Consider the following 18,923-nt stretch of genomic DNA (forward strand, 5'->3'; position numbering starts at 1 on the left):
TATGAATATAACCATTGTTAATCGTATAAGTAATACGCAGTATTCTCATGTATATATGTCAAAAGAGGGAAATAAAACGCAATGAATTAATTAGGTCAAACTACCGAGAGGCCCAGGCTAGTCATAACCAGATATATTTAATTTATTTTAGTCAGATTTAAAGTCGAGTGAACTCCATTGCTGCGTATTTAAAAATAAATAAAGACCTAAGTTTGTTTCATACTCTAAATTGTGACCCTAAATAATGTATTTAAATCCTCATTTATACATAAATATTACTTTAAATTCTTATTTGATGACTTTTTCTGCTTCATTATTTTTTCTTTCATCGGTTACACACAGACAAACGTCGTCTTTGTCTCTGTGTATTTTAACAGGGTGCTGATCGTTGACTCAGAGGGTGTAGCTCTTGTTACCTGCCCGGTTCCGAGTTTGCATCAGATTTTCTGATAAATGAACCGGAAGTTCTTGTGGTGAAGCCGGTGCGGTGCAGCAGGATTTATCGTCCCCCTGTGAAGTACACGTTTCCGCCTCGTTTATTGTTTTATACCCGTTTTATTTGCAGTTTTGTTCGGGTGAGAGCGTTTTAATCAGCTAAGTGACTGATCGACATAACGTTTCTCCACCACAATCAGCTCTGTGATTTACTATTTTAGACGTTTGTGGTGAATATTTGCCTTTTCACGACGAATAAAAAAAAAAAAAGAAAAGTTTAGTTTATTTTTTATTTTTTCAAAATGATACAAAGGTATTTCATTTTTAATACATCTATGAAGATAGCTGAACAGTACAAACTGGCTCATTAATTATTTTTCAATAAAATATATTATTGGTTTATAATTATTGATACATTAATGTAGCTGCCGCTGACAGAGGCTGAGCTAATTTTAACTACTTAATAGTTAATTTCACCTCAGGGATTAATGAAGTTTTATCTGATCTTAATAATACATGCATAATAAATAAATATAATAATAATAAATAATAAAATGAAAATAGAAGTAGAAGTACCACAAAAGTGTACAGTACTTAGAGTAAATGTACCGTGAGGAGTTCCACCTCTGCGGTGCATCTGTCCTGGACGTTATATGTGATTAAATATTAACAACATACAGTATCTGTAGAATGAATTATTGAAGCACAGAAATTCAGGGCCTTTATTCTGCTCATATAAAATTAACTTGTTGGCACTCTTGCTATATTTATATTTATTTTCTTGCTATACAGCCCTTGTCTGTAGGACTTATTGTGACTGTTATCTCACTAGTAGATTTATTTCTCTTTTTTCACATTTAAATTTCACCATTTGTCTCTGACACAGCTCTGGAGTCAGGATTATATGTGGGCTCATTTCAGAATAAAACTGGCTGCAGGGAAGTGACCTGTTTTAAAATGATCAATCATTTGGGTTCCTGTGAGACCATTTATCATACCTGATTCATAATATACCCTTCAAAGGTTTTCACGTATCATATCTTTAACCAGTTTTTCTCTGATGATATATGTGAACTGACCTTTGTCACTTTTCTCTTAATGAAGTTTTATTGCATAGAGGTGCTGTTAATTTTAAAGTGACACTTACTTTACTTTGTCATGCACTGCACAAAGACCTGATAAAATATTGTATATTACTGGACCAGAAACCTCACCACTTTCGTGACATAAACTCAAAGTACCACCGACCCTTTATATATCTTAAGCAGGAAAACAAAACGCTTCACTCACTGACATAAGTCAAGTTTATTTGTATAGTCAAATATAACATACAGTATTTCTTGGGTTAGAGAAAGAAAGACACCTTGAAAGACAGAACCCAAAGAGAGATTTCCACCTCCTGGCTTTGTCTGTTAAATGTCCTGTAGCCAAAGGTTTAATCAAGAAGCTCCCTCCCTGGAGGCTGTGATATGCATGTGATAAACGCCTCTCCTTCTTAACACTTGTGGTGTGAAACAAATGCAGACGACAGCCTGGACACCAAAAGGGGAATACTTTGTTTGCAAGTGTGGAGCAGTGGGGGTGGGTGTAGCAGAGGGCAGAGACAGGAGATGTGGAGCTGCCTCTGTGTTGCAAATGTGCTTCATTTGCATTAACTGTCTTCCCCGTCCTCTGGCTCTGATTGTATTTGCATACAGTCTAGTGTGTGCTGACATTGCAATTTAGATTGAGTTACCTGAAATCGCCTATATGTACATGAATGCCAGTACTGTGGGATTTTCTGAATGTCGGCACAGTCAGAGCCTCTTTTTTTTTTTTTTCCTTCCCTACACCCACACAGACACCAAGTCGTGTCTCTTAAAACTGGCAATGATGGAGGACTAGTTGATGCTGCTGCCCACTACAAACTAAGGTTTTAAACTCAAATCCATAATGTGTTTTTAATAAATATGTGGATAATAAATGTGTATATTTTCTATATGAGGCGTCTCTATTTTTATCTCAGTTATATTACATCGCTAAAAGTATGTGGGCGTGTTGTTGGTCTGTGGCTTTTCTTCGTGGTTTTATCGAGACACATTAGTTCCAGAGGTGAAATAATCTAGTATTTAATGAGAAAATGTAGAAAAATATTAGTGAAAACTTGGGGAAATGTGCATTACTTTGTGTAGCAGGCAGATGTTTTGTCTCCTAAATATCTTATGAACCTTTAGGTCAACAGAACAGAAACGTATTTAAAAAGGTTTTTAAATTTTGTTGTTAAGAAGTTGCTGACAAGTCATTACATTTGTTGGGTTGTTTAATATAAAATACCATACACAGAAACACACAAAAAACATGACAAATACTGGAGTGGCACTCAGTAGAGTGCATACCTTCATCAAAATGTTAAAAAAAAAAAAACCCTATCTTGCAATGTTGTGATTAAAAATTAATGGATCCAGACCAGAATTGAATGGGGTTGTCTCTGGCCCTCGTCCCATCCCTCCACCCAGTTTGGTACAAATCGGTTCAGTACTTTTCCTGCAATCCTGCTGACAAACAAACACACAAACACAGGTGAAAACACACCCTCCTTGGCAGAGGTAACAACAAAATCATCATCTATCAATCGATCTATCAGTCAATCTATCTGTCTGTCTGTCTGTCTGTGCTGACAAACTTGTTTTTTCACTCAGTCTTTAAATGTTCAGATCCCTCTCGTTGCTATAACCACCGCTCATACCCAATGACTCATCACTGACGTGCTGCCAGGGACTGGCTGCCAGTCTGCCAGTGCCTGACTGTTGAATCACATTCTCCCTTTCACACACAGTGAAACGCACACTCATACTCCCACCCTCTCTCTCCTGCCCTATTCTAGTTAGTGTCTGAAATAAGAGCACAGCTGCTGTTCTTCGCGCTGTTCAGTCGTCAGATCGTGTAACATCTTAATGTCTGCTTTGTTGATTGGTTACAGGTATTTATTGTCCCCCAGATAATGGAAGCCTAGTCACCACTGATTTTTCCACCACAATCAGGTTTAAATTTATGGCTTTGAGTGACATATCTCAATAAATATTGAATGGACTGCCTAAAAATCAGGTAAAAATATAAAAAAATATTAATTACAACTGAGAAATTATATATATAAATAAGAGACAAACCTTTTTGTTAAAGAGGAAGATCATCTTTGTTTAACCAGAATCATCTCTATATATTGCTACCAGACTCCATTGACAAAAACATTCATTTTACCTCACAGAACACAGGAGTTGCTGGAGTACCAGTGCTTCAATTGATTAGCTTGTTTGTGTTATTGTGTGCTACTTTTACTTCAGTAAAGGATCTGAACACTTCTTCTGTCACTGAAAAATCACAAAACAACACAAACTAACTCACAGATTGAGGCAGCTGCATTCTAGCAGCTCCTGTGTTCTGCTTAGAAAAATCAGTGTTTTTGTCAATGGAGTCTGGTAGTGATACATAGTGATGTTTCTGGTTATTCACGCTCACACTGGTAAAACAGGTCAAGTATTTCTATGTCCGTGTGTCATCCTGAACACTAATGAGTTAACCTCTGGATCTCTGCCAAGTCTCTTTGCTCCACTTCCTTGTAGGCAGGAAAACTCGTCACGTCACTTCCTGTTTGAGTCACCTGCCCCAGTCTCTTCACCTCCTTCCTCATCACTGTCAGCCTAATCAAGCCATAACAACCTTGTATTTACCTTCCCTACTGGTATGTTTTAGTGACAGTTATTTACTCTAAGCAGCCAGGGCAGATGTTTTACAGCTGCTCAAACACTCAGGCCACAGCCAGCACTTCAGATGTCTGTCCACTCTTTTTGTGGCCCAGGTTGTCGCTGTTTTATCTTTCTGTACGCACAACCAGTCACCTGCTACGAATGCCACAACAGACAGAAGACTATATTAATGGTTTTAAGTAAGGTATAGGCTACATTTTAGTTTTCTGTGTTAAGAAAATGGAGTGTAAGTGATGAGTCAGGATAAAAATCTGCTTCTGCTGATGCTTCAGTAAAGCGATCTTCAACAGATATATAAACACAAAAACCTGTTTCCTCTCTTTGTCTTTTAATGGTACATCTTTTTTTACTACATAAAAAACAACATTTCCAGCTCCTCCAATTGTCTGTAAAGCAGGAGGTGTCACTGCATAAACTGTCTCAGTCTTGTGTCACTTAGATTATTTGTTGATTGACAGACACACACTGTTTGATACCTTAGTTTCTGACAAAGAGCCAGTTTGTACCTTTTTTCATGTGATACAAAAGAGGTTTTAAACACGATTTCTGATGAATAAATCCCAGTGACAGTTTTGGACTCAGCACCTAGTATCTGTATGTCACATAAAACAAGTAAGCATGTTTAATTTTCGAGGACTAACTGTTTGATCAAGGCTCACAGAGTCCCAAACAATTTGAGTCTCCTCACGGTGAAGCACAAAATGACAGTTTAGATACTGGGCTGTTTAAAGGGGGCTGTGCTGTTTCAAATCACTAACCCTACCGTGTCATGCTCGTGCTAATTTTAACTGGCTCAGACCACATTTTTAAGCCTCTAGGTATGAATGACAGTTACTCAACACTGCAGCAGCCTGTGGAGTTAGAGAAGATCTGAGTGCATTATGCTGTGTGCTGCACATTGTCAAATACAGGTGTGGTTCTTTACCTATGCATAGTCCTGACAGGTAGCGTGCTGTGAATTAAACGCAGCAGAACCTGTTTGTATGCCTGCAAAAGCACGTACACACACGTTTGACATTTACTAGCAATTTCTTTACATTCATTTTACAGTAATTTTGATATTTTTAGACCACACTTGTGTCGCTTTCTGTGAGTCTTTCTGCAAAGTCCAACTCTCTCGCTGCCCTTATCTCATCCCTCCTCTCCCCATATCTCCCCCAGTCTGCCTCTCAACCTACCGCCCTCCCTCCCCCTTCTCCTGCCTCGCCTCGCCTCGCCTCGCCGTCGCTCTGAGTGAAAGCAGCAGCTGCCAAATCGAAGTGGCTGTTACCTGAACTGGAGGGAAAGCCAAGCGAGTTGTTAGTGTGTCTGTTGGTGTGTGTGTGTGTGTGTGTGTGTGTGTGTGTGTGTGTGTGTGTGTGTGTGTGTGTACCAAGGGGACGCCAGCTGCTTCTATCCTGGGCAACATGCCACAGTGATGGAGGGAGAGCCAGAATCTGACCTCCTGACCCCCTAGCAGCATCCTAATAACAAACAGGCCTCTTACTTTGATTTATCCACTTATTTTAACCTGAGTTTTCATTTGTAATCAGTCTAATTATCAGTGGGGTGTATTAGACAAGAGTGTGTGAATTTAAACCAGAAATTTTGAGAAAAAAATCCTAATCCTAATTAGCTGCAAACTTGACTTGACTTTCTTTACAGGCGGCCTGAGGAGAATAAGTCGACCCTGATGATAAACTCCACCCTGAATAGTCACTTTTTAATTCAGTTAACAACTTCTCTGTTGTGACTGTAAACGCCTCACAGATAAGGTGTCTTGAAAACAGCATGAGTTTGTCTTTTCAGGGTCTGGCAGCTGTTTAAATGTAAATCTCGTTCGGATTTACTCCAGATAATCTTGTCAGGCTGCTGAGTCGTCCCAGTATTACCAGTGGGTGGGGGTCTGGGGGGCTTGCTCTGTGCTCGGAGTTTGATATTTGAGTCTAGAAATGCACCTACAAGCTGAAATCGGTGTCTCATCTGCAAATGTTTAATTTAATTAATGTAATTTTCTTGGTTAATCAAATGTCATCAAAATGTCAAAAAATAGTGATGCAGCTCTAAAAACTTAACTAATAATCATAATTCAGTTACCTGTGTGCAGAAAATCAGCTGTGCCCCTGCAAAACAGAAAATCAGTGAATTGTGAATTAAAAAAGGATGAATTACTCTTTGTGTATGTCATGAAAAAACACTTTGTCGCAGCCTTTTTTAAAATTGAAAATACACTTTCTTGTAACATTGTGACACTACAAATTCTGTAGTTTATTTATATTAATATTAGGGCATTGTTGTATTTGGTTATCATGGCAAAATCTTTGCATCTTTTTTTAATCATGTTTTAACTCTTTTGTCCCTGACTTGATACCATATTTTGTGATATTATTGTGTTTTTTCCGCCTGACGTGTAAAATCTGTCAATGGCTGAGAAATATTTCCTACAAAGAGATCTAAAACTTCCATGGTGTGTTCCTGTCAAATGTTCATGAGTAAAACTCGAAGATTTAGGCGCAGAAATCGGTCAAATAACTGTAAAACTCTCAACAAGGCGACCCGTGTGTTTCTGGATCATCATCATCACCATCATTGCGGTGTCTCTGTTGGGTTTTTCTTTCGTTTGTGCCAATGCTGATGCTAAAAATTGACAATCCATGGTGAGAACATCATACATGTTTCAGGCGGTTCATCCGGTGGCGTGCTGACGTTTTTTGCAGGAATGTATGTGATTTGCGGGGTTTGCACCGGGGAGGGCGACGGGAAATCAGGCCGCCTCCCATTCAGTATAAAACCTCCCAGTCCATCCCCAGTCTTCCTCTTTCTGTTACCTGGCTAGGGGCAGCAGCTTTGGTGAAGACCCAGAAACACCGGTAAGTACAGCTTTGATTCATGAGCTTTAAGGAGAGCCAGAGGCAGGCCTTTAACTCGTTCTTATCTGCAATTTGTTTGGAATTTTACCCTCGAGTCGAGTTTTTTTTCTTTCTTTTTTCGTAGCGGAAAACTTTGCCTTTTCCGTTATGTAACTTCACACTAACCTGTGGATTTTTTGTTGAAGGAATTCGCCTTAGAAGTTCGAGTAGTTAATTTGTTTTATGTCAGCGCCTGTTGTTCGTTTTAGTGAGGTTATATTAAGCACTTGAACAAAAAAGAGGAGCTTTATGAGGAGAGAATGTGGGGGGAAAGGAACAAAGACGGGGGCTGCTGAAAGCCGAGATCCGAGGATGCTGGAATGGCATTTCTTCTCTCTTCTCCATGAAACAACTGCACGTATTCTCCAGTGACAGGTGTTGGGAGACTGGACAGGATAGCTTCTGAATATTTGGAAATCTTTGTAACTTTATACGACGTGGCCCATGGAGGAACACGTGTCTCGGCTGGCCTGTGGCCGAGTGAGGCCTACCAGCAGCCGCTGCCCGTTAACAGTTCGAATTCCTGTGCCGCCGTCGTTCAATAACGACGGTTGCTTATAACGGTTTTTTTAAATTTAAAAGTATGAACTTAAGTTTGCTCATTTTAAAAAAAACGGAATCTGCCCAGAGTTGTGTTCAAATCAAGCCGGGCCCGACATGTCATGGATCAGTTAATGTTCACCCCGGCTAGCTGTTTAATGTTAAAGGCTGATGAAGTATGGTTGGTTTTAAGTATGAAATCTAACGGATGGCCATTTTTTTCGTGACAGAAACTACAACAATGGGAAAGGAAAAGACCCACATCAACATCGTGGTCATTGGCCATGTCGACTCCGGCAAGTCCACCTCCACCGGCCATCTGATCTACAAGTGCGGTGGAATCGACAAGAGAACCATCGAGAAGTTCGAGAAGGAAGCCGCTGAGGTGAGCAATGTTATTTTTTTTTTTCCCTTTTAGACTTATCTTTTACATACATCCGTTAAATTCGAATCCAAGATGGCGGCGGCGTCAGCGTGCCTTCTCAGAGCTGAGTCCTACTGCCCGGCGCGAGGGCGTAGCTGTGTGCGCGCACGCTGGGTGGGGCCTAACACGAGTGACGGTGCACTTTACTCAACCCAGGCCTCAGGCCGTCTTTTTTTTTTTTTTTTTTAAGAAGACAAAATGCCTATGGCGGAAAGTAGTTTTGAATGTACCTAAACAATCTCAAATCAGGTCTCAATAGTATATTACACACTATTTTCATTCAGTCAGAACATGGTGAAATGTCAGTGTCCCAGAATGAGAATGTTTTGCTCTGTTCAGCATCCAGAGCCCCAAACTGTTCAGTTAATTTTCATGTAAAACCAGAAAAAGCAGCACATTCTCCTGGAATCTGACTATTTGATGATTGTTAGTCATTAATGTAAAGTCTGTTCCCATAAATAAATAAAATTTGAGTGATGGCCCACGCATAGTGTCATATCAAAGCCAGCGCAATGTCCCAAATTTCCTGTGATAAATCTTTTCTGGTCCTAAAACTGATAATCTGCTCCTCTGCAGATGGGCAAGGGCTCCTTCAAGTACGCCTGGGTGCTGGACAAACTGAAGGCTGAGCGTGAGCGTGGTATCACCATTGACATCGCTCTGTGGAAGTTTGAGACCAGCAAGTACTACGTGACCATCATTGATGCCCCTGGACACAGGGACTTCATCAAGAACATGATCACTGGTACCTCTCAGGTAATTATCACATTAAGTGTTTTAGGATCAAGTTCAAGTTTGTTCATATCTACTATAAATGAACTTAAACCCAAATAACATGCCTAATTTTTTATTTTTAGGCTGACTGTGCTGTGCTGATCGTTGCTGCCGGTACTGGTGAGTTCGAGGCTGGTATCTCCAAGAACGGCCAGACCCGTGAGCACGCCCTGCTGGCCTTCACCCTTGGTGTGAAGCAGCTCATTGTTGGAGTCAACAAGATGGACTCCACTGAGCCCCCTTACAGCCAGTCCCGTTTTGAGGAAATCACCAAGGAAGTGAGCACCTACATCAAGAAGATCGGCTACAACCCTGCCACTGTTGCCTTTGTCCCCATCTCTGGGTGGCACGGAGACAACATGCTGGAGGCCAGTGACAAGGTGAGGAAACTGTACAGCATAGTGCTCAATTTGGTAATCTATTGTGAACATGGACTAATTTCTCACTTTTCAACTGTCTGTAGATGCCCTGGTTCAAGGGATGGAAAATTGAGCGCAAGGAGGGTAATGCCAGTGGAACCACACTGCTGGAAGCTCTGGATGCCATCCTGCCCCCCAGCCGTCCCACCGACAAGCCCCTCCGTCTGCCCCTGCAGGACGTCTACAAAATTGGCGGTAAGAACAGAGTAATATATTACTAAAACATGGTGGCATGGATGGGAACTGCTCCAACAGTCAACCATCTAAAATACTTACTCCAATTAACTTTTCTCAGGTATTGGAACTGTCCCCGTCGGTCGTGTGGAGACTGGTCTCCTGAAGCCTGGCATGGTCGTCACCTTTGCTCCCCCCAACCTGACCACTGAGGTGAAGTCTGTGGAGATGCACCACGAGTCTCTGCCCGAGGCTGTCCCTGGTGACAACGTTGGCTTCAACATCAAGAACGTGTCTGTCAAGGAAATCCGTCGTGGATACGTGGCTGGCGACAGCAAGAATGACCCACCCAAGGCTGCCGACACCTTCAACGCCCAGGTTAGTATTTTGAACTTGAACAAGTGAATTCCAGCTTTGGGTTGATTTGCATTTGGCAGACTTATAACTCAAAATGTGTCCACAGGTCATCATCCTGAACCACCCTGGCCAGATCAACGAGGGTTACGCCCCTGTGCTGGACTGCCACACCGCTCACATTGCCTGCAAGTTCAAGGAGCTCATTGAGAAGATTGACCGTCGTTCTGGCAAGAAGCTTGAAGACAACCCCAAGTTTGTCAAGTCTGGAGATGCCGCTATCGTCAAACTGCTTCCACAGAAGCCCATGGTTGTGGAGCCCTTCTCCAACTACCCTCCCCTTGGTAAGTTTTGTTCTCAGAGGCACACCACACACACAACTTAGAAATGCTTAATCACACTTGGTACTTGCACAATAAGATGATAGAACATGGTGTCGCTCACCCCTCTTTTCTTCTCAGGTCGTTTTGCTGTGCGTGACATGAGGCAGACGGTGGCTGTCGGTGTCATCAAGGCCGTTGACACCAAGGAAGTTTCTGGAAAGACAACCAAGGCTGCAGAGAAGGCCCAGAAGAAGAAATGAATGGTCGTGCAGGACATCCAGCAACAAGATGTGTGCCGGCAGCAGCGGGCCACTCCTTCTCCATCTTCCCCCCACCCTGGATCACCTTCTCTGAGGCAGAGCTCTCTACTCAAGGACTGGCTTATGCTGATTAAAACCCATCGCAAAAGTTTTCGCAGGAAAAAAGAACTATGTGGCATTGTCACTTACCTGAATCACATGACAGTGCCTCTTTTCAGTTAAGTTTAAGTTGGAAATGGTTTAGAACTGTATCTTGATGTTAATGCCACAAATTTAATTGGAAAGAAAGCTGCTGGTAACTAATAAAATAAATGTCTTTGAAAAAATCGAAATTGGCTTGTCTTCATCCTTTAGTGTTGCAGTTGGGTGTAGTTTTGGCTGGCACAGGCGAGCTTCTCTATCCTGTGGTGCAGCTGTTTTTGACCATGCTATCTGTGTCCGGTGATGCACTTGGCATCCAATCGCTTCAGCAGGAGTTATGAAGCCCCAGCCAATAGCATCCTGTATTTTTTTTGTCTGACAGCAACAAGAGCATGCACAGCCCTCCCTCTCTATCTGGTTCAGTATAAAAACTCTGGACAGATCACATTCTGTCCTTTTTTCCCTCCGCTTCAAAACAGGGGACGTCTTGTTTGCTGGGCACAGGTTGGTAAAATCTTAATTTACTCTCAAAGCTTTAAAAAAAAATGCATGTTTAGGCAGAGAAGCTGGGGTATTCTGAGCAAGCACACTTAGAATTGGCTCATTTTGAGAAAATGACTGATTCTAGACTAAAACACCAGCTACTGTGAGGATATTAAGATTTTTGTTTGGATATATTTAAAAGGTTGAAACATGCAAGCCTCACCTTTTGTATTTCCTGTCCACAGTTTGGTATGGAATGTGGTGATCTATTCGGCTTTGTCCTAATGAGGCCTAATACTCCTGGATTTAAAAAAAACAAACACAAAAAACGCTTATTAGGAACAGTTATGGTGAACTTAACTATAAGCGAGTTGCCAGTTTTTCCTCTTTTTGCCAGTCATGGTAGTCCTCTCTACTCTCATGAACGCGCACCCTTCCACCCCACTGCTGGCTGTTCTGGCGGCCGGGGTGCGCGCTTGCATCAGTTGGTAACATGGCGGCCCTGCGTTCCCGGCGCGACATGGACGCCGAGTGAGTAGCCGGCATCGAGCACATGGTGCATGACTCACCAGTGTCGCTTTCCGGCGACGTGAACGAGCACCAAAAATGACAGCTTTATAAAAGGGAGTTTCCACTTTAGAATAGTGTCCGTGCTTTGTCCCTGCGTAGTCAATAAAGCGACAGAGATGAATATTGGCGTATACTACGCAGCTACAGGAATATTTAATGCTGCATTCAAAGCGTCAGCAGAATGCGGAAAACACCCCATTACTTCAGAGTGTTGACGCAGTCTCTCAAAGTGGTTAGCGCTAGTGTTAACCGTTGTCTAAAGGTTGTATACCTTAAATGAGCTGCCTTTGCTGTCGCATTTGTAGCAGTACAACAGCTCAGTCGACTGAATCATGTTAACATTGGATTTTATTTTGACGCAACAGCCAGCAGTGGTGCATTTACAGCCACCCTACTAACAGTTCAACATATATGTAGTTCAGTTCCAGGTATATTGGATTTGGAGTCGGAGGATAAAGTCAACAGTTTCTTTTCGTAATTGCGGTGTAAACGATACGACGTGAACGCGCCATTATGCCAACTAGTTAACAATTGAAACAAACGTACGCCATATTATATGATGTCTATTGTGTCATTGGCATTAAATTAGTGTCATGGTACGCTCACGATACGATAGGGAAATTTTAACGTGAAAATATTTAATTTAAAGTCAGCCTAATTAGCCCCAAGCCATCGTGGCGTTTATTATTATATTTTGATTTACTTAGCAGCCAGCAGCCCCCTACTGTCAGCAGGTTTTACTTAACGTAATTGGTGGTCCCACCCAACACACTAGACCAGACAAATTTAAACCTGATATATTCAGCCTCAAAGTCAACATCACTGCTTCTCATGTCGTTTGTAAACAGTAAATCGAAATGGGGAAGGAAAAGACCCACATCAACATTGTGGTCATTGGCCATGTCGACTCCGGCAAGTCCACCACCACCGGACACCTGATCTACAAATGCGGAGGAATCGACAAGAGAACCATCGAGAAGTTCGAGAAGGAAGCCGCTGAGGTTTGTGCCAGCGACGCCAGGCCGACCATTTAGCTTTAAAACAGATAATCTCATCATGTGAGGACATGTAGATGCTGCCATGGAGGCACAGGCACTGCATATGCAGTAATAGTGTTGGGAAACGGGTGTGGTGGTAACTGCTCACTGATATTAGCTGGTTAAAACTGCCATCTACTGTTGAAACACCTGCACTGTCTTCATCACTGTAACACGCAAATATCCCTGCTGTTAAATATATTCTTATCATCCATGAAAGTTTAAAGTTGTGTGATTGGTTAATATGATTAGTACAAAAGTGGGAAATAAGCCGCAAATACATTCATATCCCAGGTAGCTACAACCAGTATTCACCTGGATATGTAATTTTGTAAATATTAGATTAAATTACCCAGTTAGAGCCTAAACAATTAGTCATAAACCAATTTGTGGCTCAACAGAAGAATAATCAACAACTATTTTGTCAATCGAGCAATGCTGTGATAGTGATTCAATGTTAAATACTCTCTTATTCCAGCATCTCATTTTTTAAAAATCACATATTATTGTAAATTAAATATGTTTTTGGTTTTGGCTTTATGGTCAAGCACAATATTTGAAGATGTTACAAAGAGACAAAACAATTTAGCAGTTACTTTAAACAATAATCAGCTGTATATTAACTAATGAAATTAATTATTAGTTGCAGATCTGGGCTACACGTAAGATTTCAAAAATATGTAGGCACACCACTAACTGAAGCAAATAAGAGGGTTTAAATTATTTCTCAAACATCAGCCTGATGTTTTGAAGTAACTACATAGTAAACATCTAATATATATATATATATAAAAAAAAATAGTGTCATCAGATTGGATCAATAGTAATGAATTGTACTTTTTGAAACTAAATGATTAGCTGAGGTTTCGTATTTGTATTCCCCCCTGATGTAAGCATTAATTACTCCTGTAATGGGACATAACTGTCTGCTGATTTACAGCGACAAACTATTTAGAAACTGCTCAGACTGTAAGGGGAGTGGTGACGCTTGTTTTTTCTATTCCATAGCTACAACAAAAATGTGTTTTAAATTACTCCCATTACATAAAGTAAATGATGTTGTAATAAACTGAAACTTAAGTTTTCTTATCTCTATTTGGGAATTTCCAGAAAAAACATGTAAATCAATAATTGGCAGTAGTTGTTTTAGTCACTTCTTCAAGGAAAAATGCCAAATATCTGAAACAAAGCGCAGATTTTTTTCACTATCCTCTTACTTTACAAAACATATTTTATTATCTGACGTATTTGTATTTGTAAAATCTAAATCTGCAAATTTACTAGTAACTTAGATCTTAAAGTAAACAGATACACACTCACAGAATATCTTCATGTCAGACCTAACAATGTTAAAGTGGTTTAACTCACTTGCTAAATGGAGCTGGTGGATGCCTGTCCTCTCTTGCTCAGACGATCTGTATATCTTTCCTCTTAGCTTTCCGTGCAAACTCATGAGAGGACAACGCCTTCTCCTCACCTCCTCCTCCTCCCGGATGTCTGTTCTCTGAATTGATTTTATGCCTTAAAGTTGAAGAGGTGTTGGCTGTACTGTTCCACCAACAGTTAACTATGGTGCTGCCTGTTGGCAAAGTGTTTGTTTTACCCAAAGCAGACAAACTTGTTTTGGTTTCACCTGCAGGTACTTGTTGGTTATGCGGACACACCTTCTGCCTCACTTGTTGTGACTCATCTGAGGGTTTCTGCATAAGACCTCATAGAACACAATAGACTAACAGAATCTGAATAATACATAGATCATGCATCAAAAATCAATATATCATATGTAACATTACATTATTCTGTTAGAATAGAAAAAATGTTAAGACATTTTAATACCTTTTTCTTTTTTATTTCTTTTTTGAGGAAACTAAAAATACCATGTCTTAGGCATATTAAGTAACATATCATCTTTGAATTTACAGGACAAATGAGAACTGGCTATAAGAGGGACTCTCTTTAGTGGATTTCCACCTAACAGAAGCAGGTTAGAGGTTAATATTTCTTACTGATTCACATATTTCCCCTCTATTTTCTGCTCTGTTTGTGCCGACTTAACCACATTAGATGGGCAAGGGCTCCTTCAAGTACGCCTGGGTGCTGGACAAACTGAAGGCAGAGCGTGAGCGTGGTATCACCATTGACATCGCTCTGTGGAAGTTTGAGACCAGCAAGTACTACGTGACCATCATTGATGCCCCTGGACACAGGGACTTCATCAAGAACATGATCACTGGTACCTCTCAGGTAAAAGATCACATTTTAATATTTTCTGAAGTGAATCTGTGGGCATGTTTTTTTACTAAGTTCTTCCTGTTCAGGCTGACTGTGCTGTGCTGATCGTTGCTGCCGGTGTTGGTGAGTTCGAGGCTGGTATCTCCAAGAACGGCCAGACCCGTGAGCACGCTCTGCTAGCCTATACTCTGGGTGTAAAGCAGCTCATTGTTGGAGTCAATAAAATGGACTCCACTGAGCCCCCTTACAGCCAGAAGCGTTTTGAGGAAATCACCAAGGAAGTGAGTGCCTACATCAAAAAGATCGGCTACAACCCCGCCACTGTTGCCTTTGTCCCCATCTCTGGGTGGCACGGAGACAACATGCTGGAGGCCAGTGACAAGGTGAGGCACTTTTGACAAGTCAACATGCGGTAGCTGTTGCTGCACAGAACAAACTGTAACTGAACCTCGCCTCAGGTTAAATTCCTGTAGACTAGTCCATCACAATGTCACAGAGTGACACATAGCCATCACCTCATTACCTTTTCCCTCCTTTTCTGTGTCCCGTCTTCTGTGTCTGATTTCTGCATTTCAGATGGCCTGGTTCAAAGGTTGGAAGATTGACCGTAAAGAGGGCGGTGCCAATGGTATTACCCTGCTGGAGGCCCTGGACTCCATCCTGCCCCCCAGTCGCCCCACTGACAAGCCTCTGCGTCTGCCCCTGCAGGATGTCTACAAGATTGGCGGTAAGTATTGTTACATAATGTCCTGTCAACCCAGTACAGTACATCATGTCACCCAACAACATGTCACCTCTGAACTCATATTATGTAATTTCCCCAGTAAAAAGAAAATCAAATCCATTTAATAAACCAACAAACACTGTAAATTAGGCAACTTTTAATTGATTAAGGTTTTAAAGGCAAAATATGTTTTTAAAACTCAAGATATCATTATAGCATTTAGGCTCCATAACTGTCTTTCATTTTATGAATGAAGAGCCAACACTTTAACAGATGCAACGGTACACAATGTTTTCTATGGCATGTATGAAAATAGGTTAATTTACTAATCAAAACGTGCAAACTTTAAAGTAAGTGTTGTATGTAAATATTTCCAAGTAAAACTAAACCTGGACCAAAACAAAGAGGCACAGATTTGAGATATTCACTTGAAATCCTGGAAGTTGTACCAACAACAGTTTTTACTAGCAAAGAGATTAATGCTTCATACCATAGACTCAAATCACCAAGGTGAAACTGGATATACTAAAGGTGCTTTCACACCTACCTTGTTTGGTCTGGATCTTCTGACTTTTCAGACTGGTCCAAGTTTTTTTGTAGTAGACTGGACTAGTAACAAATTGCCTCCTGTTCACCCTCAGGTATTGGAACTGTCCCCGTCGGTCGTGTTGAGACCGGTATCCTGAAGCCTGGCATGGTCGTCACCTTTGCTCCCCCCAACCTGACCACTGAGGTGAAGTCTGTGGAGATGCACCACGAGTCTCTGCCTGAAGCCCTGCCCGGTGACAACGTCGGCTTCAACATCAAGAACGTGTCCGTCAAGGAAATCCGTCGTGGAAACGTGGCTGGCGACAGCAAGAACGACCCCCCTCTGGCGGCTGAGAACTTCACCGCTCAGGCGAGTCTTGGGAAAAGACAGAGGAAGAAAATATAATGTGTCTTGCTGGTCTGGATGGCAGGACTGTGTATTAGGGCCATTTTAGATTTTAAAAAATGACAACAGTGTAAAGGGTAATACTCAGAGAAAAACTCGTTTCAAATTTATGAGGAAAAAAGTGTTTTTTCTGTGTGTTTCTAACCACATTGCTTCACTTTAAAGTGTTTCCTTTACCCCTTAAAACAGGAAGAAATAACAGAGAAATCCAGAACCAGTCAGTCCACATACAGGTCATAAATGTTTGCTCCTCTAAACCTCTCCATGTCTCTCCTTGTCTTTTCCCCCCTGCAGGTCATCATCCTGAACCACCCCGGCCAGATCTCCCAGGGTTACGCCCCTGTGCTGGATTGCCACACCGCTCACATTGCCTGCAAGTTCAGCGAGCTCAAGGAGAAGATCGACCGTCGTTCCGGCAAGAAGCTTGAGGACAACCCCAAGGCTCTTAAGTCCGGAGACGCCGCCATCATCACCATGGTGCCTGGAAAACCCATGTGTGTTGAGAGCTTCTCCCAGTATCCCCCACTGGGTGAGTGAAACACCTTGTTACACTTCATTTTAAAGCAAAGAAAAGTCAGGTAATGCAGCTTTAAGTCTTTGAGTTTAATTGTAAACAATAACACTATTTATGTCAATTTTTTGGATATTCATATTATTTATTACTGTTTTTTTATTTGTATTTACTGACCTGGGTGGCAAGTTACTCCACACAGTAACCCTTACACCCTTGAACTTAAGATCATTATTTTAAGGCTCTCGCTGACTCTCCTCCTCTCAGGTCGCTTTGCTGTGCGTGACATGAGGCAGACCGTGGCCGTCGGTGTCATCAAGTCCGTCGAGAAGAAGGCCGCAAGCGGTGGAAAGGTCACCAAGTCTGCACAGAAGGCCGAGAAGAAGAAATGAATTCTCATGCAGGACGTCCAACAAAAAGTCATGTCTCAGCAGCAGCAGGCCGCCCCATCCCTTCTTCCCTGCCACCCAGCGCCGTCTTCTCTGAGGCAGAGCTCTCTTCTCAAGGACTGGCTTATGCTGATTAAAACCCATCGCAAAAGTTTCCGCAGGAAAGGAAGGCATGTGCCTTTTAGGGGAAACTGTGATCATGATTAAGTTGAAACCAAAACAATAAAAACCTTGAACATTGCCAAATTAAGATGTTTCTTCTGTGTTTCATTATATTACAAACTGCTTCAAACACACACATGGCAGAGCACATTTGAGTTGGTCACCAGGGTCAGAAGACACTGATTATCACTTTTAAGTCTGTAATTGTTCCTTCTATAGATCCCAAGATGACAGGGCGGTACACACTGATCAGCCACGATATGTGAAGTCAGTAACACTGGTCATCACGTACTGCAGTGTTCTGCAATGCTGAGTCTGGAGGCCACGTTTACGCCTTGGGCTCTTTGTTGTGTTCAAGACATTTCTGAACAGGTTTGGCAGTGTGGTGGATGCTTCATCCTCCTGGGGGGGGGGCTGATGGAGGAGTGCTGTTGCTGTGGGGGAGGATGTGCTTGGTCTGCAGCAATGTTCAGGTGGGTGGAACACAGGTATAAACAAGATATAAAGAAGGAAAAAATAAAAAATTTCAAGGCAGCAATGTTACTTATAAAATGTTTTCAAATGTGATTTTAGCAAAAACTGCCATGAAAATCTTCTGCTCTTGTTTCAGACTGCTAATGCAAAATTTAAATGAGGACCTTTAATAAACAGGCAATTTTTTTATTTGGTTAATCCCTCCAACTGTGTATCCATACATATATCTCTTCTTATCAAGCTCCAGGTTGTATTAAATGATTATTTAATAGGAAGGAGGTGTGAAGAGGAGACAGAAATGTGATATAAATGTTGATAAACATATAGGTCTTATTGTCGCTCCTGGTTTTTACTGATATTGTTCCATCTTTGGCTGGTATTACCATGAAACCGGCATTAAATTGTGTTAAAACTTCTTGAGTTTAAACTAGTGAAACTTGAAATCCTTTACAAAGTTGCACTTCCAGTTCAGTTACAACCAGTGAGGCAGATTTATGAAACAGGAATCCACTGGTTAAACTAGCAGGCCAAAAAACGTGTTTGTCTGCATTGCTGAAAAAGGCAAAAAAGCAATCCAGAGAACAGACATCCAGGAGGAGGGGGCGCAAACAGGGCTGTCGTCTTCTCATGACTTTGCATTGAAATATAAAGCAGCAGGTGAAGGTATAGAGAGTCAGAGCAGAAGACAGGCATCCACCAGCCCCATTTAGCAGGTGAGTTAAACCCCTTGAAGATCCTTGGATTTGACATGAAGATATTCTATTAACCTCTGGTTGATCAGTGCAAATCTGAAGTTCCTTATGGCTTCCCCTGTTGGATGTACTGGTTTCTATTGGCCTGCAATGATTTCTAATGGTTAAATTGGTACACTGTAATTATTGGAAAGCTGTATTCTACAGTGGTGGAAACAGTAGAACACGTTTACTCTAACA

At 41.5% G+C, this 18,923-nt stretch overlaps 2 protein-coding genes and 1 long non-coding RNA gene across 3 annotated transcripts; 2 read left to right on the forward strand and 1 right to left on the reverse strand.

The window, feature by feature from the left end:
* Positions 1-1,721: 1,721 nt before the first annotated feature.
* On the reverse strand, positions 1,722-14,296 carry LOC108898935 (uncharacterized). Its single transcript, XR_001963504.1, has 4 exons — positions 13,934-14,296; positions 11,182-11,258; positions 6,255-6,280; positions 1,722-2,966 (listed from the first exon to the last, which is right to left on the reverse strand). It is a non-coding gene; the product is annotated as an uncharacterized LOC108898935 (long non-coding RNA).
* On the forward strand, positions 6,873-10,666 carry LOC108898915 (elongation factor 1-alpha). Its single transcript, XM_018699049.2, has 8 exons — positions 6,873-7,027; positions 7,837-7,991; positions 8,607-8,786; positions 8,888-9,184; positions 9,268-9,418; positions 9,519-9,775; positions 9,861-10,095; positions 10,213-10,666. The coding sequence occupies exons 2-8, from the start codon at positions 7,848-7,850 to the stop codon at positions 10,332-10,334; spliced, it is 1,386 nt and encodes a 461-aa protein (XP_018554565.1). The 5' UTR covers positions 6,873-7,027; positions 7,837-7,847; the 3' UTR covers positions 10,335-10,666.
* LOC108898906 (elongation factor 1-alpha) lies at positions 10,813-17,605 on the forward strand. The gene is made up of 8 exons (XM_018699039.2): positions 10,813-10,979; positions 12,377-12,529; positions 14,630-14,809; positions 14,884-15,180; positions 15,374-15,524; positions 16,163-16,419; positions 16,750-16,984; positions 17,234-17,605. Exons 2-8 carry the CDS (start codon positions 12,386-12,388, stop codon positions 17,356-17,358), a joined length of 1,389 nt encoding a protein of 462 aa, XP_018554555.1. The 5' UTR covers positions 10,813-10,979; positions 12,377-12,385; the 3' UTR covers positions 17,359-17,605.
* The last annotated feature ends 1,318 nt before the right edge of the window (positions 17,606-18,923 follow it).

This window comes from Lates calcarifer, linkage group LG3 (genome assembly GCF_001640805.2).
Source record: "Lates calcarifer isolate ASB-BC8 linkage group LG3, TLL_Latcal_v3, whole genome shotgun sequence".
Lineage (NCBI taxonomy): Eukaryota > Metazoa > Chordata > Actinopteri > Centropomidae > Lates > Lates calcarifer.

Coding starts and splice junctions, on each gene's coding strand:
- LOC108898915 (XM_018699049.2), top strand. CDS start 7,848: ATGGGAAAGGAAAAGACCCACATCAACATCGTGGTCATTGGCCATGTC. Junction 8,787..8,887: donor TGATCACTGGTACCTCTCAG/GTAATTATCACA, acceptor TTTTATTTTTAG/GCTGACTGTGCTGTGCTGAT. Junction 9,185..9,267: donor TGCTGGAGGCCAGTGACAAG/GTGAGGAAACTG, acceptor AACTGTCTGTAG/ATGCCCTGGTTCAAGGGATG.
- LOC108898906 (XM_018699039.2), top strand. CDS start 12,386: ATGGGGAAGGAAAAGACCCACATCAACATTGTGGTCATTGGCCATGTC. Junction 15,181..15,373: donor TGCTGGAGGCCAGTGACAAG/GTGAGGCACTTT, acceptor TCTGCATTTCAG/ATGGCCTGGTTCAAAGGTTG. Junction 16,985..17,233: donor CTCCCAGTATCCCCCACTGG/GTGAGTGAAACA, acceptor TCCTCCTCTCAG/GTCGCTTTGCTGTGCGTGAC.